This window comes from Mercenaria mercenaria, chromosome 4, assembly GCF_021730395.1.
Source record: "Mercenaria mercenaria strain notata chromosome 4, MADL_Memer_1, whole genome shotgun sequence".
Classification (NCBI taxonomy): domain Eukaryota; kingdom Metazoa; phylum Mollusca; class Bivalvia; order Venerida; family Veneridae; genus Mercenaria; species Mercenaria mercenaria.
The window spans coordinates 64,182,413-64,204,267 of record NC_069364.1 but is presented as its reverse complement, the minus strand read 5'-3'; the positions used below and the strand labels follow the sequence as shown (position 1 = coordinate 64,204,267).

The 21,855-nt window shown below is 36.2% G+C and overlaps 2 protein-coding genes and 1 long non-coding RNA gene across 3 annotated transcripts; 1 reads left to right on the top strand and 2 right to left on the bottom strand.

Annotated features, from left to right (window-relative positions):
- Nucleotides 1–5,833: 5,833 nt before the first annotated feature.
- Nucleotides 5,834–6,702, bottom strand: LOC123552928 (uncharacterized). The gene is made up of 2 exons (XR_008370816.1): nucleotides 6,551–6,702; nucleotides 5,834–6,303 (listed from the first exon to the last, which is right to left on the bottom strand). It is a non-coding gene; the product is annotated as an uncharacterized LOC123552928 (long non-coding RNA).
- Nucleotides 6,703–7,509: 807 nt separating this feature from the next.
- Nucleotides 7,510–10,404, top strand: LOC123553437 (heavy metal-binding protein HIP-like). Its single transcript, XM_045343151.2, has 2 exons — nucleotides 7,510–7,720; nucleotides 9,837–10,404. Exons 1-2 carry the CDS (start codon nucleotides 7,561–7,563, stop codon nucleotides 10,259–10,261), a joined length of 585 nt encoding a protein of 194 aa, XP_045199086.2. The 5' UTR covers nucleotides 7,510–7,560; the 3' UTR covers nucleotides 10,262–10,404.
- Nucleotides 10,405–12,520: 2,116 nt separating this feature from the next.
- LOC123553436 (uncharacterized) lies at nucleotides 12,521–15,387 on the bottom strand. Its single transcript, XM_045343150.2, has 2 exons — nucleotides 15,172–15,387; nucleotides 12,521–14,696 (listed from the first exon to the last, which is right to left on the bottom strand). The coding sequence occupies exons 1-2, from the start codon at nucleotides 15,344–15,346 to the stop codon at nucleotides 14,254–14,256; spliced, it is 618 nt and encodes a 205-aa protein (XP_045199085.2). The 5' UTR covers nucleotides 15,347–15,387; the 3' UTR covers nucleotides 12,521–14,253.
- Nucleotides 15,388–21,855: the final 6,468 nt, after the last annotated feature.

Sequence of the window (21,855 nt, the reverse complement as noted above, 5' to 3'; positions counted from 1 at the left end):
TGGGTCATGTGGGGTCAAAAACTAGGTCACCGGGTCAAATCAAAGGAAAAGTTAGTTAACACTTAGAGGCCACATTTATGATCATATCTTAATGAAACTGTCTTGATGGTCTTTAGGTCAATAGGTCAGGTGAGCGATACAGGGCCTTCATGGCCCTCTTGTTTAAATGCTTCGTGCTTTTTCCTACTTTTGGATGAAAACCTACTTCTCCTGCAAAAAATATTTTTTGGCTTGACAAAAAAAGGCAAAAAAAAAATCCCCAGCATTTTCAGTAGTCATATTTGCAGATGATAGACTCTTGATGTGTTGCTGGCAGTTTCTGGAGCCATTTTGTGCCCCCCTGCAATACATTGCAAGATATCAAGGTACCTATAATCCTACCAAACCATATGGACACACTGATTCAAGCACAGAAACTACCAATCAGGATATCTGTGGTCATCGTTTTTGGTTGCCAGTGTAGAGGCCCAGATCCAGGGCCGGGTCAAGGAAGTTCGCGCATCCCCCAGTTGGCTTAGAAGTGACCTATACTCGTCAAAGATGCACACTCTACTTAGGCAAAGGAATATTTTTCTCTCAAAATTTAGACCCTGAAGTGCACCAGAGGCCACCATTTCATACTTGTATTTCAAACTTTTCCAGGAGGAATGCCCCCAGACACCTGCATCCCCCCCCCCCCCCCCCCCCCCCCCCCATCAAGAGGGAATAACCCCTCCGTTACCTCAACATTAGAAAATAGACTTAAAAATGCACCAGAGGCCACCATTTCATGCCTGTATTTCAAAAATTTTCAAGGGAGACCCCCTCAAGGGGAGTACAGCCACCAGTAGAGGCCACCATTTCATACCTGTATTTCAAACAATTTTCATTCAGGGGAAGGTCCCCCTGACCCCACTAACACGGGCAAAAGGCACCCTTCCAATACATACCCACATACTCTCAGTGTTCGCCCCCACCCACCCCCACGCAACTTTTGTCAAACATTTCTGTGTCCGGGCCTGGTGTAGGTGCAGTATTAGCTATTAAGGTATACATTGTAAATTTAATGTTAATAACCTACTTTTTTGTTCGCAAACCTACTGTCATCAGATGGTGGGCTATTAAAATCACTCTGCGTCCGTGGTCCGTCCGTCCGTCGTTCCGTCTGTCCGTCCGTCAGTCCGTTAACAATTTCTCGTTATCGCATCTCCTCAGAAACTACTGGGGGGATTTTGACCAAACTTTGTCAGAATGATGTATTGGTACCCTAGTTGTGTCCCCCTGAAAATCCGACTGGTTCAACAATTTATGAGTGAGTTATGGCCCTTCGTTTGTTTCTATATCTTACATAGATTTATATAGGGAAAAACTTTGAAAACCTTCTTGTCCAAAAGCATAGAGCCTAGGGCTTTGATATTTGGTATGAAGCATCATCTAGTGGTCCTCTACCAAGATGATTCAAATTACTTCTCTGGGGTCAAATATGGCCCCGCCCTGTGGGTCACATGGTTTATATAGACTTATATAGGGAAAAACTTTGAAAAACCTCTTTCCAAAACCACAGGGCCTAGGGCTTTGATATTTTGTATGTGACATCATCTAATGGTCTTCAACTAAGATTGTTCAAATTATACCCCTAGGGTCAAATATGGCCCCCCCAGGGGGTCATATGGTTTACATAGACTTATATAGGGAAAAACTTTGAAAATCTTCTTGTCCAAACCACAAAGCCTAGGGCTTTGATATTTGTAATGCAGCATCATCTAGTGGTTCTCTACCAAGTTTTTTCAAATTATCTCCCTAGGGTCAAATATGGCCCCACCCCAGGGGTCACATGGTTCATATAGACTTATATAGGGAAAAGCTTTTAAAATCTTCTTGTCAATAACTACAACATTCAAACTTGGACCACATGTATATTTTTGAGTGGCAAGATGAACCTTGACATGAGTTGACCTTGATTTTGACCTAGTGACCTACTTTCACATTTCTGTAGCTACAGTATTCAAATTTGGACCACATGCATAGTTTTGTGCACTGGAAAAAACTTTGACATTGATTTTGACCTAGTGACCTACTTTCACATTTTTTAAGGTACAGGCTTCAAATTTGGACCATATGCATAGTTCCGTGTTTCAAAATGAAATTTGACCTTGATTTTGATCTAGTGACCTACTTTCACATTTTCTCAAGCTATACAGCCTTCAAATTTGGACCACATGCATAGTTTTGTGCACCAGAAAACACTTTGACCTTGACATTGACCTAGTGACCTAATTTCACATTTTTTGTAGGTACAGGCTTCAAATTTGGACCACATGCATAGTTTCATGTTCGGAAATGAAATTTGACATTGATTTTGACCTAGTGACCTACTTCCACATTTCTCAAGCTACAGCCTTCAAATTTTGACCACATGCATAGTTTTGTGTTTCGAAACTTTGACCTTGACATTGACCTAGTGACCTACTTTCACATTTTTGATAGTACAGGCTTCAAATTTGGACCACATGCATAGTTTTGTGTTCCGAAATGAAATTTGACCTTGATTTTGACCTAGTGACCTACTTTCACATTTCTCAAGCTACAGTCTTCAAATTTGGACCACATACATGGTTTTATGTACTGAAACAAACCTTGACCTTTACATTGACCAAGTGACCTACTTCCACATTTTTGAAGGTACAAGCTTCAAATTTGGACCACATGCATAGTTCTGTATTCTGAAATAAAATTCGACCTTGATTTTGACCTAGTGACCTACTTTCACATTTCTCAAGCTACAGCCTTCAAATTTGGACCACGTGCATAGTTTTGTGTACCGAAATGAACTTTGACCTTAAGATTGACCTAGTGACCTACTTTCACATTTCTGTAGCTACAGGCTTCAAATTTAGACCACATGCATAGGATTGTGTACCAAAACAAACTTTGACCTTGACATTGACCTAGTGACCTACTTCCACATTTTTGAAGGTACAGGCTTCAATTTTGGACTACATGCATATATTTGTGTTCTGAAGTGAAATTTAACCTTGATTTTGACCTAGTGACCTACTTACACATTTCTCAAGCTACAGCCTTCAAATTTGGACCACTTGCATAGTTTTTTGTACCAAATTAAACTTTGACCTTAAGATTGAGCTAGTGACCTACTTTCAAATTTCTCAAGCTACAGCCTTCAAACTTGATGAACATGCATAGTTTTGTGTACAAAGAACTTTGTCCTTGAAATTGATCTAGTGACCTACTTTTACATTTCTCAAGCTACAGCTTTCGAATTTGGACCACATGCACAGTGTTGTGTACGGAAATGAAATTTGACCTTGAGCTAGTCAATAAGTCTTGAAATTTGGAACACTCAAAAATGGCACATTGGTGGGCGCCAAGATCACTCTGTGATCTCTTGTTTTCCTACTTTTTTGTGGAGGGACCTCCTACATTTTTGCAAGGATATGTTGGAAGGTCTGCTTGTAAAGGCCGTTAGAGTTGAAAAAAAGATATTAAATCTTTTAACAACTTCGCATTAACCATCATACCTCGGGCAAAGTAAGTGAATATCAGACATAGATTGTATTCAGCACGCCCGTCTAAAGCTCATTAGGGAGAGCGCAGATTCATGGACTGCAGGGGCGTAAGTTCGTTCCCCGGGCGAGACATATGTTCTCCGTGACGACTTTATAAATGTCTGAAATCATTCGTCCTCCAGGCATGGGCATGGTAACATATATAGCTCCAGACACATTGGCACATCCAAGGATTCCTACAATATTTTTTTCTTAGAGCAGTAGGTCAGTTGAACATGTTGCCCTATGTCGCACATACAACAGCCACAGCTGACTCTTCAAAGAAACTGTCAGTGTGCATGTTTTAATCTCTGCACGCAACAACCAGGGTACAAAGTTTGAAAGGTGTAACATTTGGAAAGTTTTATTGTTTGGCAAATGTACAAATTTCAGTCAGCTCTTACTTAATCTTCAAAGTTACGGAGTGTAGTATCTTAAAGAAAAAGAAAGTTGGAAGATACTTACAGAGAACAGGTTTGTACTTTACAGAATCCAGAATTAACTGCCCGCAGTTATATAAATGCAACACTGTTAAACAATAGGGTCATGATGACCCTGGATCGCTCACCTGAGTAATATGAGCTACATGTTTCAAATGTCAAACTGATGATTTTTAGAAAATTTTTGGAAGATTTTTACGATGCACAATCAAGTTAAGCCTGGGGCGGGCCAATTTTACCCCGGGGGTCATGATTTAAACAAAGTTTGTAGAAGTCTACCAGGCAATGTTACATATCTAAAATCTAGGGGTTCTGGTTTATTTTTAGCAAATTTATGAAGATTTCCCTATGTACAATCAAGTAACCCCCGGAGCCAGGTCAATTTGACCCTGGGTGGTCAAGATTTGAACAAATTTGTAGAGGTCCACTAGGCAGTGCTACCTGTCAAATATCTAAGCTCTAGGCCTGGTTTATTTTTAGAAAATTTTGAAAAATTTTCTATGTACAATCAAGTAACCTTGTGGGGTGGGGTTAATTTGACCCCAGGGGTCATGATTTGAACAAATTTTTGTAGAAGTCTACTAGGCAATGCTATATGTCAAATATCTAAGATCTAGGCCTTCTGGTTTATTTTTAGAAAAAATTTGAATATTTTCCTATGTAAAATCAAGTGACTCCTGGGGCGGGGTCAATTTTGACCCGGAGGTCATGATTTGAACAAATTTTGTAGAGGTCTACTAGGCAATGCTACATGTCAAATATCTAAGCTCTAGGCCTTCTAGTTTATTTTTTATTTTATTTTTTTTGAAGATTTTCCTATAGAAATCTATGTAAAATCAAGTGACCCCTGGGGCGGGGTCATGATTTGAACAACTTTAGTAGAGGTCCACTAGGCAATGCTACATGTCAAATATCTAAGCTCTGGGGTTCTGGTTTTTGAGAAGATGTTTTAGGATTTTCCTATGTAAAATCATATGACCCCTCGGGCGGGGTCAATTCTGACCCCGGGATCATGATTTGAACAAACGTGGTAGAGGTCTACTTGGCAATGCTTCACACCAAATATCTAAGCTCTAGGGCTTCTGGTTTTTGAGAAGAAGATTTTTAAAGTTTTTCCTTTCGGTTGCCATGGCAACCAGAGTTCTGCATGGAATTCAATTCTTTGAACAACTTTTGTAGAGCTTCACCCAAGGAACATTCCTGTGAAGTTTGGATGATATTGGCCTAGCGGTTTATGAGGAGATGTCGTTTAAAGTAAAAGTTTACGGACTGACAACGGACTCACCCTGAGCCCTTGGCTCATGTGAGCTAAAAACGGCGTTAAGCTCAAAACAAATTTCAGTTCGGTAGTTTCTATTTTCTATTCTTTGTATTTATCAAATTGGAAACTACAAAACCGCGATTCATGTTCTAAATGCATTTATTCAGTAAAGCAATTTTCAAAGATTAGATTATTGTAAGTCATTAAAAAATAATGAAAATATCTTATATAACAATAAACAATTTGCATCTTTGACAGCATTCGTATATTGAAATGGTTACGTAGACGTTGAACCTGAACAGAACTCATACTTTTATCCGTAAACGGTTTTTATCAATCAGGTACGTCATGGCATTTGATTAAGTCAGACAGTTATTCTAAGGAGTATCAGTGTCCTTGCATCAAGCTTCTTTTCTGAACGGTCGTACTAGTATGGTCTTCATTGATTTTCCTTAAAAAATATTCGCCTGAACACATGGTCCTATAGTCCTGCATTGTTTTCTTTTGTAAATCTGACACCAGGCCCATTAATATGGGGACAAAATAAATTCTTTCAACCTTATATCTTTAATGGTTTATAAAAAAAATGTTGTTTTTTTTTTTTAATTTAAATATACTGTTCAATCCTTCGTTATAAGAAAACCAGAAAAGTGAGAATGATAGTCATTTGCCTTCCCAATATGGTCTCCCTTGATTGTACTATCACCTAAACACGACAACCAAACATCGTCGCCGGCGTTCAGATGCATTACCAGCGAGGTACTTCTCTCTTGCCAGTGATCCTTACCTCCGTCAGCATATAAATACCCGACATGGTTGCTGGCTAGATTTTTCACAAACGCACTATGGAAACCTTGGTTGTTAGGCGAAGAAGATAATGTTGCGCTTATCTGGTAAGTTCCGTTCGCCGGTGCACGAAATGTCCCGTGCCTGTAATCATAACCAGAGCCTTGGTTAAGTTTGACCATGTCGAAGATTAGTGGCTGGTTAGCTGTACATCCACTGACTGACTGACCTAACGTTGTCATAAAAGCTGGGTTTTGATTTTGTGTAGACCCTGAAATAAAAGACTTGTTCATAGACTTATCTAGATTACGCTAACGTGCCTTGGTTTTATCACAGGCTTTTCATCAAATTTGCTGTTTTGCAGCATATGAACTCTACAAATTACATCATAATTCAATTATAGTTATTAAAATTGAGTTAAACCAAGCACTGGGCAGACATCTCAAGTTCTGTTAGTTTTTTTTCTGCATTTGTAGGAAATGTCACATATCTTGAACTACATGTATTTAGCAAGTTACCTGAACATGAACAAGATTCCTCCAGTTCTTTGAGACGAGCTTTATTGGTGTTCACATCAGCTTCTAACTTCACAGCTGTAAAACACTAGGGTCCGTCTGTTCATCCAGAATAAGGGTATACACACGACTTATTTCGAGAATCAATAGAAATATAGACCATAGCATTGTGGCTGTACAATTTGCATTGAAGAAAAATAGGAATAAATATCTAGGTCATTAACTTATCTATGTCGTACTTGGAGGTCAGTAACTCGTATATTTCAGTATCGTTCTTTAGAACCTAACACACCTGGGTTGAGCGCCAGACACTTCTGGAAGCATACCAGAGAGCGGTTCAAATAAGCTTGAAGCTTTTTCACAATCGAAGTAAAAAAAAAATTAGTAAAAACTAAGTATGAAAACACGATATCTTATGTTGTTGTTGTTGCTTTTATTCATCAGTTTGCGAGAGGTTAACAATAAAACTAGACTGAACTCTAAGCACACTATGTAAGGAAGAATGAAAATAATGTACGAATGTGTAAGTAAAAATTGGAAAGACGCAAAATGGCAAAGGAAAATCACAAACTATTATTTTTTTTAAAAAAGCCATGGTTTTGCCATGTGTCTTGTGTAACTTTGTTTCAGATGAATAGAAATAGGGTTTTCCTTGATTTATTTTAATGCATATTAGATGATAATATATTGAACCACCATGCAAGTTTGTCTTTTGATAAAAACTGATATACCTGCCTAGTTACTTGCATTTAAGAATCTTATAATAGTATATCATATGTATCATCATTTTCGCATACCAGAGGTCTATCATGGTTCCCTAGTTTAGTTCGTCCCGGGTACTATTTGACGATTCTCTGATGGATGAGAACGGTGCATCATCAAATTAGGACATTTCCTTGCTTACCGAGGCATTTTGTTTACGAACTTTCAAGTCTACATTCTCTTTCTAAAAAAAGAAATAGATAAAGAATTATTTACGCTTTGTTAATCAGTTATTACATCAAGCAGTCGGGATGAACTCAGTTGTTTTATTTTTGTCAGTGTTAGCTAGATGTTGTGTAAACAGTTTAGTTTTAGAACAACAAACGGATCAAGATGTTCTGCAGTTGCTTGTTAAACTGGAAGCAAAAGTAACAACGCTAGAGGACAAGATAAGAGTATTAGAGGAATCAGGTACTCATTTTTATTCTACTCTGGTGTATCGTCGTACATTTCAACGTGAAGTGCATATTTTAGTTATACTTGTCGTACTTGAATTCAGGCTTATATATTTTAAACTTTTTCTAAAAGTGCATACTGACATCAGGTATAAACACATATTTTTTCGAAAGGAGTGAAAAGCCAGAGACAATTTAGATTATAAACAAAATAAAGACATTCTTCATGTGTTTTTTTTTCCAACTATTAGTATTTGATACCGGTGTTCGTTCTTTTTGCTATTTCTTAATGTCATACATCATTTCACCAAGCTGTGTGCAAATGAAAATAGTCATTTTTGTTATCCCACGAAAGTAGCTTTATACAGCGGTAAAAGACTAAAATCCCACGAAAGTAGCTTTATACAGCGGTCAAAGACTAAAATCCCACGAAAGTAGCTTTATACAGCGGTCAAAGACTAAAATTCCACGAAAGTAGCTTTATACAGCGGTAAAAGACTAAAATCCCACGAAAGTAGCTTTATACAGCGGTCAAAGACTAAAATCCCACGAAAGTAGCTTTATACAGCCGTCAAAGATTAAAATTCCACGAAAAGTAGCTTTATACTGCGGTAAAAGACTAAAATCCCATGAAAGTAGCTTTTTACAGTGGTAAAGATAAATTTACAACATAATAACACCTAATGGCGCAGCAGCAGGATAACTGAAATTTTCAAACTTTTCAGAAGAAGCAAAACATTATTTGTAAAATAGTATCAAATTACAGTAGCGACCTTTTCAGTTTGTAATCGGTCGTGGGTGAGTCTGTTTGACAGTTCTATTTATTTATTGTAAAGATCGATAGTTGAAGATTTATCATAAGATTTTCTTATAATTATGGAAAGAAACTTCATACGTTTGCAGTAAGCCTCAACAACTTTTGCAATTGTCCAGAAGTAGACTTTGGCCGTTTTCAGCAGCTTGCATACACATAAAAGTAAAACAAAATATTTTTTCAAACAATTTAACTAATTGTTTGAGTCGGTACCATTGTGATTTATATCATATCTGTATATTTTTATTATGTTACACTTGCAAAATCAATGTATATGAAGTATTAAGAAAAAAACCCTAATTTTAACAAATTGTGAAAACCAATTAAAAAAATTTGACAGAGGGTAAATGACTCATGAACTAATTAAGTTTGCTGTTATTTCTACCTTCCAGTTCGATTTTTTTTAAAGGCTCTTATATACTCTAGTTTAATTACAACTCATAAGTTAAAACTATAAAAAAAAAAAGAACTGACAGTTAACTTTCTGTTGTTTTCTCTATCCAAATCCTATAAGTAACAGAAATAGTAGGGGTTCACAAGAATAGCCTCATTATTGGAGTGGCCCTGTACGCTTTTTGTTTTGTATCATGGTCCGCCAATATGAACAACGCATTCGGCTACTAATTTTGATTGACAAGTTAACATTCCATTTTAAGGGATGGTACTATCACGTGACAAGCCTACTCTAACTGAAACAGAGAATGGTTTCAGAAAGTTCAACATTCCCTATTGTAGTCCATATTGTGGGACCTATATGACATGTTCTCTGTAATAGAAAGAGTAGCTAGGGTTCACGAGAATAACCTCATTATTCGTGTGGCCCCTACGCTTTCTGTTTTGTATCATGGTCTGCCAGTATGAACAACGCATTCGGCTACAAACTTTGATTGACAAGTTATAACATTCCATTTTAAGCGTTGGTACTATCACGTGACAAGCGTACTCTAACTGAAATAGAGAACAGTTTCAGAAAGTTCAACATTTCCCTACAGTATTCTATATGTAGGCGGGACCTAAGGCATGTTCTCTAACTTACTAGTAGTTAGAGTACGGCTTATAGCCACGCCTCTTCGTCAGTGGAAGAATATTACAGAAAGAAGTTAACAGTTATAATGACACTGGAAGTAAACCATGATACATTATGAAAATATGGTCTCAATGAAACATTCATCATCAAAACAAATATAGGACAATGAAATCCCTATTCAAAAAGTGAATCAATTACAAAAGAATGTAAATGCCAATTTGTAGTTCGTTAATGAAACCTGAATTACATATCTTGTAAATAAAATTTCAGCTTTGTCTACGTCATTTGCAGGGATTTCAACGAAGAAAGAACCGAGTCCGGCATTCATGGCAACTCTATCACACAGGGTTGAAACTTGCGCCACCGATCAGCCACTGATTTTTGACAATGTAAGGCTCAACATAGGATCTGGCTACGACCAAAGACATGGACTGTTTAGAGCGCCAAGGAATGGAACTTATCAAATCAGTGCTACCTTAACTGCTACACCGAATACCCAGTACCATGTCGCATTTGTTAAAAACATGGCATCAAATCATGTTGGTTATCTTTTTGTTGATAATATCAGCATATGGTTAGAAAGAAGTACGTCGCTAGTAATGCACCTAAATGCTGGCGATGATATTTGGTTGTCATGTATCTATGGCAATAGTGCTATTCATGGCTACCAAACTGGCAAAGCAAATGACTACGATTCACATTTTCAGGTTTTATGATCAGTGAGGATTGATATTCTTAATAGTGAACAATGACGGTTTTTGCTGGAACTCTCCTAGTAAAGTAAATGTAAAAATAACTCTTTAACTGTTTAACTTCGTAATTTTAAAGTCTGATTCATTTAAGCAGCTATTATATAGATATGGACCTCCATTTAAGCAGCTATTATATAGATATGGACCTCTAGAAGGCAACCTTGACTCTCTTTCCTAGTTTTACCCATTTTACTCGATTAAGTTTAAGAACTATTTTGAGAACATTGTTCCTTGTTGATAAATCTCTCTCTCTCTTCAAGTACTTCTCAAAAACAAATAGGTCACAACCAGTTAAATAGTTTTTCCTATATATTCTATATAAATAAAAGCTGACATTTTTTTTAAAGAGCTTCCAAACACAGCTAGACCCATATCAGAGAACAAATCCTTACCTCATTTTAAAGAGTTATGATAAAACTGATATAAAATGAAGAGAAAAGTAGGGGTCATGTATCTTGTAAGACAGATTTCTCTGGTCACATTTGCTTTCTGTAAATTGACATCAAAACCACACTGCTGTGACCTGGAAGTACTACTCATACTACAACGGAGATTCACTTCACCACTGCTCTCACATTTTTCCTACCAAAATGTCACAAATACATCCACAATGAAATTTAAACAGAAACTAGCTTTAATTTAGACCTCTGTTGCCATGCCAAGTGAAAAATTAGTGTTCAAATACCTGGCAGCCATTACGCGACTAGACCAGATGGCTCCCACGCTGGTTCCTTTAGTATAGTTAGGCTAATACACGTGTTATAACATAGCATCAAACAAAATAGTATATTTCTTCATAAATAAAAATAATGAAACAGCAATCTATGTGAGAGTGTTTGCTTCTAGACCAACATATCAATATGTAATTGTTTAGATTATTTTCTTTGTCTTTGGGTTTTATCTAAAAACTGTCGTGTAAAAGGGATCCAAGGTTGCTTTGTTTGAAAATTTGGGGGATTTTTTTTAAAGGGGCCGGATGTTATATATATAGAATCCATAATATATGGACCTCTAGAAGGCAACCTTGACTCTCTTTCCTAGTTTTACCCATTTTACTCGATTAACTTTAAGAACTATTTTGAGAACATTATTCCTTGGTGATAAGAATCTCTCTCTCTCTCTCTCTCTCTCTCTCTCTCTCTCTCTCTCTCTCTCTCTTTTCAAGTACTTCTAAAAAAACAAATACACGTGTTACAACATCAAACAAAATACTATATTTCTTCATAAATAAAAATAATGAAACAGCAATCAGTGTTAAATCTATATTCCTAACACAGCACACATATAACTTTTAGTCAATAGCATTGCCATTTAGATCTTAATAAATGATAATGAAGATAATGATGGTTATGGAATGTCATTTGGAGAAACCATTTGAAATTGGGCTACTCAATTCCTTTCTGTGAAATTTTTGACGTAGATATAATTTCCGTAAGATTTTTTATGGAAGGTTTCATGCTTTGATTTAACTTTGAAATTGCATTTACGGTGGCACAGAAGTGACACGCACCGCTCTTTCTTTTTAATTGCACTTCTTTTTATATATCGTTCCCAAGAGATACTAACTCGAGAGAACGATTTAGTATGTTGTGGTAACGAGATACTAAATCGTGGGAACGACATGAAAAAGAGAAGTGCAATTATAAAAAGTTTTGCATTGAAAAAAGTAGCGCAATAAAAACAAGAGTAGTTAAATAAAAAAAGAATAGTGCAGTAGAAAAAAGGGCAGTGCATGCTACCTATGTCGAGGGAAAGACTTAGAAACTCGTGGGAACGAGTTAGCTATATCATGGGAAAGACTTACTATCTCGTTCCCACGATATAGTAAGTCATAACCACGACGCATAGCTATCTTGTTCCCACGAATTCGTCTGCCAATCAAATTGTTCGTTATATTTATTATATCTGTGATCATCATGACCGACAGAAACAATCATATCGTTAAATATTTATTACAATGGGAAGAAACTTATCATTTATAGCAAACATATAAATTACGCATGTTTCGCAAAATTTGATTGATTGACTAACTCGTGGGAACGAGATAGCTATGTCGTGGTAACGACTTACTATGTCGTGGAAAGGAGATAGCAAGTCGTTCCCACGACATAGCTAAACTCGTTTATACGAGTTACTAAGTCGTTCCCTCGACATAGCTAGCATGCACTACTCTTTTTTACTGCACTGTTCTTTTTTTATTACACAACTGTTTTTTAATGTGCTACTACTTTTTTCAATGCAGTACTTTTCTAAATTTCACTTCCCTTTTTTATGTCGTTCCACGACTTTGTATCCCGTTACCATGACATACTAAGTCATTCCTTCGAGTTTGTATTTCGTGGGAACGACGTAAAAAGGAGAATTGCAATTCAAAAAAGAGTAGTGCATGTCACCTATATGTGCCACCGAAGTCTACTAATTTTCATTTTATGAATAAGATCTAATACTGATAGACTGAGAATTTTTACGAAGGCATAGAATGCAACTGAGCAAAATAATATCAGAGTCTGTTCACAATAAGTAACAATATGTGTATCCCCCACCACGGCACCGGCTTCCGGGACATTCTATTATAGATGATACATTAAATGGACTATTTGATCCCAAAAGAACCAGAAAATATAATGACACTGAGTCAAAGTTCGGGGAGATCTATCAATGCAGTAAATGCAAGATATGCCAGTTTGAAAATCCCACCATTAGCCCTTATTCGCCAAATATTATCAGTTTGTTGCATTTCCCCCGGACAGGTATATAGCTAATTCCAGAGCACTGTCTTTAATCTTGTACTGACACAGTTATAAGCGCTCGCTTCGATTTTTACAAAGCTTTGTTTCAAAATTGTCCAGTTATAACATGTGGGCAAGTAATCAAGTCAATGGAACTGTTTGTTTGCGACAGGAAAAAATACTGAAATTATAAAACTTGCAGTTTAGCAGGAAAGAACTGTTGATGTGTCGTATCGATTTATAAAAAGCTTTTAAGCGACGATGCAATGATCAAATTATAAATAAACATTTCGGACCCTTAAAGGGAATTGTACTTTAAATGTCTGACACAAGAAGGTATTGTTTGAAACTACAAAAGATACAAGTCAACTTGGCCTTACAAAATGATACAGCCAGGTATGCATTCAGACATACTATACGATAGTGTTGTGCAGAATGGAGGAGTTACATTTCATTAATCAGTGAACATTACCATTACAAAAAAATATGAAAATGGAAGTAAGTAATTATATCCACTTTAAAAATATTAAACCTAATGAGAAAACAATAAATACTACTTGACTTGAGTCAACAATTTTAGGTCATATGGTGGCATGCGTGTTTCAGCCTGTGGGGAAGGACGGTGGTGCACCAACTCTAGATACCACGAATATTCGCAAGTTCCGCTCGACGCCAAGAGTAAGGTTCAAAAGTCTCACTGTTTTGACAATTCATTCAAAGTCATTGCACTTACCAACTTCGAAGCCGTGAGTTTGAATACTGTTACATATTATTAAAAACGTAGCAACGTTAAGGTTTAGCATCAAAATTGTTCTTTTCATTTTTTAAGTACAATGTAGTGACATTCCAAGATTTCTTCGGAATTCCAGAAGTTTTGCTACCATTCTTTAGGATAAACTTGCAAAACAATGAAGAAGTTGTCCATGCGAACTAGCGAATAAAATACAGTGAAACACATGTACATATTTTGTACATAGTGTACGCCTATTATGTGGAAGGACTGATTACTTGTGTGGATAACTAAAGTTGAAACTATCTCGACAGCATTTTACAATGAAAACATAACTACTAAGAACTAAGTTACGAATGGCGTCAACATGAATCCATTGCTAATATGGTTGGGAAAATGGTCCGTAATAAATCAGAAAATAAAACACATTTTTGTACACGTTTTTTCGATATTGGTGAAATACTTTTGTCCATATTTCAAAGAAAACTTGCCAACGGTTAAGGTTCAGCAACCATAAATCCGGAAAAATGCGAGTGATACGTGTGATAGTCGTTTACCGTGTCTGAATCCCCTTGTAACGTACTTGGGCTCAGGCAAGACAGCCATACATCGTCGCCAGCATTTAGATGGGTAACAATTGAAGTGCTGGTCTCTTGCCAGAAACTGTGTCCAACGCCTCCAAATAAATATCCTATGTGGTTAGATGCAAAGTTTTTAACAAAAGCAACGCGGAAATCTGTCTGTGGTGCTACAGTAAAAGTAGCACCAAAGTGGTACGTTCCATTTTTTGCTGCACGGAACACACCGTGCCTGTTATCGTAGCCAGTGCCTTGGTTCAGTTTGACAGTATCAAATATGACCGCTTGGTTTACGGCGCATGTAAATGTGTGGCCCAACGTAGCCATGAACGATTGTGTCAGCTGATGAGAAGGTGCGGCACCTGTAATAAAAGAAAATTATACACTCGATGTGGTCAATTTCCAGAAATTGTGGAAGTTTGTGGAAAGTATTGAGATATTTGAATGAGATATTTGAATTCATCCAAAAATAAGTTCAAGGTCATAGTGAGGCTGCTTCGTCAGCTGGTTTTGTTGAAATAGGGCAACCATCAGCCTCGGCCGACAGCGTAATCAGTGATAATCGAACTATTTCTGACCCATGTAAATAATTTGCAACGTATTTCCCCCGCAAATAAGCCGAGGGAAGAGAAGTTTACTGATATTGAAAATATACACGGAAAAAAAGAGTGACCGTTTTAAATGCGACAAAGACGATAGGGAAATGCAGGGCAGGGATAGAAACCAAAAAAAATACCGGAAAAAAATAATTTCTTTCTCATGTTACATTTGATACAATTTACTTTTGCATATATTTCTAAGAGAACGCTAGATAAAATTTGTGAAAAAAAATCTTACATGTACACGATTCTTCCAATTCCTCCATCTTAGATTTCATGTTGTTAAAGTCAGCCTCCAGTTTAACAAGAAGTTGAAGGACGTTTGGGTCCGTCTGCTGGTCTAGTACAAGACTATACACGCCTTTTGCACCAAAACAGAATACATATAATAAAACTATAATTTTGAGAACCATTATTGTGTCTTTGTTTTATATCAGCTAAATGTAAAATGTAAATAATCTGTTACCCATTATTAATGCTAATGTGCATGTTATATAGATCAACTGCTAGTCACAAAAGATATTTCGTCTATTATCTTCTCGTGTCACTGGAATGAATGTATTCATCAAATGAACAAGCCAATCAACTTATATGTAATTATAACATATTGATTTTATACTTTCTTGACCAGGCCATACTGTACTGGCTATATTTTATAGTAAAATGTAAAAAGAAAATGTAAGGAAATAAAAATAACCATTTTGAGATGATAAATAGTATAAATAGTATCAATTCTATACAAAAATATATTTTGTAAATCACAGAAATTCTGAAACATGCAAGTATTATTTTAGAAGTTTTCGATGAATTCCTATTTGATTCAAATACTAATTTTAGCGTATATGTATATATAAGTTTAAAATAAGTTTGTATGTTCAAATCAGATAACATATGAAACATCACAGTTGTACAGTATTCTCCGCCACATACTGGATGTTTATTGTTCAATTAAGGGGACGCATATTGCTACACTCACAGTTCATACAATCAAAGGCCTGAAAGGCCTGAGAGTCGGCTAATGATTGATGTACTGGTAGTATAGTCTTCCAGTTTCAGTTTGTTTTTAGTGGTTTTTCCCCAACTGAACAGAGATTTTGTTACAAAATATATCAATGAAATGGTCATTCAATCGATGCCTAGTAAAATTCTCTAAAATTAAAGAGTGGTTCGCAAAAATAAAAATGTTGAAAGTACTAACTACAATTTGACAGCTGACACTAAGAGACTGCCCATGACTATATATATTTTTCCAGTAAACATTTGCCTCCGGCATTACCAAAACAGGCAATTATCGGTTGGTATATATTCGCACATGATAAAATTTGAATATGACAATTTATATATTGAAATTTTATAGCGCGGATTGTCACATACAATTTGTAACGGATGGACGAAAGAACTGTTCCAATATTTTACAGATAAAGGGCCTGGCGATAACCGTGTCATACATTAGGTATTGTTCAATCATATTATAAGTGATGTGAATTTAAAGTATACTTACTTTTGCGTTTAAAGATATGTAAATGTTGCAGAGTGTCAGTATATAGTGCCATGAATAGGAAAAGTGACTGACAGGACAATTGCGCATTCGAAACTAAGGGAAGTTACTCGAAGTAGCTACCAATTTCGGAAAAGATAACCGATATAAATAAAAGCAGTTCTTTTTAAGTTAAAACCAAATTTATTCTATGTTAACCCCTTCAAAACATGTCAGTAGTCCCCAAGTTCATGCACTTTCAATTATCCATTTTGATTCATGTAGACCAAAGAAGTATAAGATACAATTTTTATAGCTCTTTGTGTAGACAGACAGGACCAGACTGGGCTGAAAAATGTTTGAGCCATTTTTACGTGGTTGGTAGCAGGCTGGGTGTGGGGAGGGGTGTTCCTTCCCGCTGTGAATTGCAGTCAGATTTAGAAATGGGCATTGTGGCAGCTGGCAAATGTATCAAACTGTTAAATGGCAATATGGAGGAGGGTGTGGGAGGATACCCCTCCTGCAAGTAGGGTTTGAGGTATCACCACAAGAAAATTTTGAAAATGTAGACCCTTGATACAGCCTTTGTTTGGTGCGTTTTCTAACTGAAAATTATATGTTTCAATTTCTAAATATTACCTAGATTTCTTTTAGTATTACAATATCCTAAGTATGAATGACTGTCACTTCAATTTTTACTTCCAGGCCTAATGACTAGAATATAAGTCTGATATAAAAAATTTATGTATGTGTTATAAAAATAAATTCTAGAATCATTTCTGTTACAATAATATCTATCATGTCTGTTACTTTAACAGGGCCTAAACTGTCCGCCTGTCATCTTGTAGAATAGTTGTATTATACCAGTATTACCAGAATTATTTGCACCAAGTTCATGTGGGAGGAAAAAGTAGGTCGTGGAGGGGTCTTTAACACTTCAAGTAATTTCTTGAATACCGATGGTTAAAAATAAATACTATAGCCTATTTATTAACGGTTAATGCGAATGCGATAATGTTACACACTGATAACCACACGAGAACTACACGCAGATATAGACTTGTCATAGTACGCTACTGCAGGAAATATAAAGTGGTAGTATTGGACTGGGAATTCATGGCATCAGCAACATCTGAATTAAAGACATTTTTCTTCAAGAAATCATGTGAATCATAAGGATATTTCATTCTTAATTTTTACTGAAGTCACTCATCTGACTTTGACTTTGACTGTTTGACTTTAAATATAATTGTGTATGACACGCTAGATCATGAATGGTTACATCTGAGTTAAATATAAACTAGTACTACACTGGGCCCTAAAGGGGACAAAGGGTATCGGAGGTAAACTGCCTTAATTATAAAACTTTATATTTAACGACCGTTATGCTGCGTTTACACTTAGCCACGATGTACACGATGTTCACGACTTGAGTGAAGCGTGGTGAGAGTGTGGTCGTGGTATCGAATCGTAGTGATCTTGAGGGAACTTGGTGGAATCGTGATGATCGTAAGGATCGTGACAAAATCTTTGACAGTCAAAATATTTTCACCGATTATCCTGATTTCGTTAAAACTTGAGGGAACGTGATAGAACGTAGCAATCGAGGTAGAGCGCAGTCATCTTAACAGACCTTAACATAGCGCATCAGACCTTGATTATCCATCGTAGGGGATCTTAGTGAACTTGGAAACACGATTCCTTAAGTTCAAATAGATCTGGAGGCATCCTTACATAGTTGACGTAGGAACCAACATCTTTACGCCTCAGTTCTCTGTTAATAAGTTAAGAGTATAATCCCAATTAGTGACCGGTTTACAATTACTCATGGTCAAACCCTGCAGTTCCTAGGCCTTCTATTTCTTCGTCACTTTCATCTCTCTTCTATCCTGTCCTGTTCCGTCCCTTGTTGCTGCTGCCGACGAGTAACTATATAGGTATACATAAAAATTGCCAATTCGGCATCTTCTTCATCTCTTGGATGTATAGCTCGTTCCTCCGTGGAATCTCTGGAGAGAATAAGAGGATGTCCCATGCCTCCTATTTATACTTCAGTCGTGCTCAGAACGTGACAATCTTGATCAAATCATGGCCATAAATCGTAGGAGAGCTTAGCAGACCTTGATAACGTGAGGGATCTAAATAGAACGTGACAAAACGTGATAGCATATCGTGGTAATCGTAAATGAACTTGAGAGAACGTTATGAAAGTTGTGGCAGATCTTGACCAGATCGTGTTTGGTTTCGTAACAAAACGCTACAGGTAGTAACAAAGCGTAAGAAAGCGTAGGAAAGCATCGTAATACAAAATTGATGCAATAAATCGTGGAGTACCTCGCTTTTTTAAAATCGTGGACATCGTGGCTAAGTGTAAACGCAACATTATCATGCTGCAAGTATGACCAGATAAGTAGCTTAAAACTTGTAGTAGGTTGTCTACGAATGTGCACATCAACTTCTGCATACCAAAATGTTCGTCAGAATCTGTAGCTTTCAGAACTGCCTGATGCCAGTTTCTAGTCACTGGGCAGAGCCCTCAAATTCAAGATGGCCGCCAAGATGGCCGCTAATACATGAAAATGACATCCAATATAAAAAATTGCAAAATAAAAGTATTTAACGGTTATAAATTGAATTGAAATTATTATGATATTTTCAAAGTTATAAATTTTGAAAATTATATGCATAAATCGATATCAAATAAAGCTTTTTGACACATTTTATACCAGTAATATATGGACTAAAATGTGATGAAAATTATTTTCTTAAACATATGGTCAATATACTTTGTGTGCTTCCATTTACTGTTGTTCCTTACACTATGCAATCTTGAGTTGGACAAGTGATGATAAATTGTAATAACATCATTATTTTGTTTAAGGGTACATCTAAATTATTGATAACATATATATAAGTAGGTGTTTACTTTAATAGCCTTTGATTGTTGGATTAATAGATAATAAATTAATCAAAAGTTGTCATGTCAAATACTTATGATATAGTTTATGAAATTTAGGAGCATAATAAAGCACAAAACTTGTAAAATATAATCAAGCAATTAAAAGTGATAGAATTATTGAAGGAATGTATGTTTCTTATCATTTTGCATGCAATATCCTTCATATTTTGTAAGAATATATTTCAATTTACTTGAAGATAAAATATACTATGTTTTTATCTATTCTGCAACAGAAACTTGTGTAGAATTAGGACCATGCCTATTAAATTGAAATATCCCTGTAAACATGAAGTCATTGGGCCAACGACGGAAAACCGTCAAAGGATAATCGTTGTTGGGCCACTGTTGGCCCAACAAAGATTTATAAGTATTGTAAATACTGCTGTTGGGCCAACGTTGAACCAACTTTAAATTTCAGTCATAGATATCTCTGCATTGGCCCGATATTGACTTTCAGGGAAAGACTTATACAGAGAAAACATCGTTGGCCCAACGTTAGCCCAACGTTGGTCCATTAGAAGTAATAATATAATAATTGTATATTTTACAGGTCACTGTTTTATCACAAACCCCCACAGGTATACACAGTTTGTGTAGGTGTAACATGCAATATTTAATTAATTATTAAACATGTTCTCTGCACCAGTTCATAATCAGTTAAATTTGGGCTAATTAAATTAAAAACTTATCTGCAGCCGTAATGATATTTTGAACTATTGCAAATCTACTACCTTGAAAAAATTGTGAAAAAAAAGTATTGAAAAAAAAAACCCTTACTAACTCTATAACAAATATCTAATTTTATACAATCATAAAATGTTTACAATAAATCTGTTGAATATTCCAGAACATGAACTCTCCTTAACCTGAGTTATGTAAGAAATCCCAGAAAATGTGGTTAATATTACTCTCTAGGCCAGATTTCTAGCTTTATAGACATGTGAAGTAAAGGAAACTATTATACATGTGATAGGTCTAGATTTAACAAAACCCGGTCTTCCAGCTATAAACTGTAAGTAGAAGTTGTTTTTTTTAAATATTTTTTGATAAAGTTGTGGAATCTTATAGATAATATCTTTTTATATCCTGTATGCATGTTATATCCATATGACTTGAACATATGTTAAATACTTATATCTAAACCTGGCGGATGGCACTTGTGTTGAGTATTAAATTCTGTAAATAAAATAACTCATTTTCTTGTTAATTCTAACATATTTTTCTCGGTTAAATACAGACAAAAATTAATTTCATACATTTTACGCAAGTTTATATCCAGAGGTTTATGTGCATTTCTTTAGTTATTGTTATCAATTTGACGTAGATGGTTTAATCAACATTATGATTTTTGTTTTTTACAGGGTGCTGTTCAAGAGAGTAATAATGGAGTGCCTAGCACTGTGGTGCACAGGAAAAAAATAAAAGTATAAAAAGCTGCAACTTCAGTGAGAAAAGAAAACAAACAAACAGAACTTGGATATATAATGGGTTAATATACAGACAGTAATTCGCTTAAATGGTAGGATTTAATTGGTGACTGAAATAAGAAAAATATTTAGATTTATAAAAGACTGGAATCAATATTTTACATGTTGTAGTGATGAAATATTCTGTTATATTTCTTCAGGAAAATTGCAAACAAACTTTAAATAAATATTAGATTTCTTTTTGTTAAATGTTAACAAAATCACAACTATTTGAAAATAAAACATGTATTTAATAAACGATGCTAGTTTTAGTCTTTTTTCAATTTCGTAATCGTTGGGATAGCGTTGGCATCCATCTTCGGCAAACAAAGAAACAGAGTTGGTCCAACCAACCATGATAGACGAAATAATGCTGTTGGCCCAATGGAGGGCCAACGATAAGTGTAGGATATCAGTTGTTGGCCCAATGGAGGGCCAACGATGAGTGTAGGATACCAGTCGTTGGGCAAACGATGTACCAACCGTTGGGCCAACGTTGCGCCAATTAGCAAAATGGCGTTGGGCCAACGTTGGAAATCTTCGTTGGGCCAACGAAGAGTCTGCCGTTGGCCCAACGTTGGGCCAACGCATGTCTGCTATCTGGGATATAGTCCAGGCAATTTGTATAGTATGAGTTTTAATTTTCGGCGGCCATATTGGCGGCAATCTTGAATTTGAGCACTTTGCCCACCACTTGGATTCTGGCATCAACTGGTTTTGGAAACTTAAGACTGTTACAAACATTTTGATATGTAATGTGCATATTCGTAGACCATCTACACCACCTCAGCCCCCCCCCCCCCCCCCCCACCCCCACCCACCCCATGAAAGTGAAAAAGTGAACTCGTTTGCGGCAGTATTAGACCGTGGTATATTTAAGAAATGATAAGTTCCCAAAAGTGGTTTATCGTAGGATAACCCGAGTTTTGAGTTCTTATGCGTAAGAATATATCACGAAGGCCGTAGGCCTGAGTGATATATTGTTTCGCATAAGAACGAAAAACACGGGTTATTCTACGA

What these genes read in the sequence shown, in the direction of transcription:
- LOC123553437 (XM_045343151.2), top strand. Translation starts at nt 7,561, where the DNA reads ATGAACTCAGTTGTTTTATTTTTGTCAGTGTTAGCTAGATGTTGTGTA. An exon ending in AAGAGTATTAGAGGAATCAG is followed by an intron (nt 7,721 to 9,836) that starts GTACTCATTTTT and finishes CGTCATTTGCAG; the next exon opens with GGATTTCAACGAAGAAAGAA.
- LOC123553436 (XM_045343150.2), bottom strand. Translation starts at nt 15,346, where the DNA reads ATGGTTCTCAAAATTATAGTTTTATTATATGTATTCTGTTTTGGTGCA. An exon ending in ATTGGAAGAATCGTGTACAT is followed by an intron (nt 14,697 to 15,171) that starts GTAAGATTTTTT and finishes CTTTTATTACAG; the next exon opens with GTGCCGCACCTTCTCATCAG.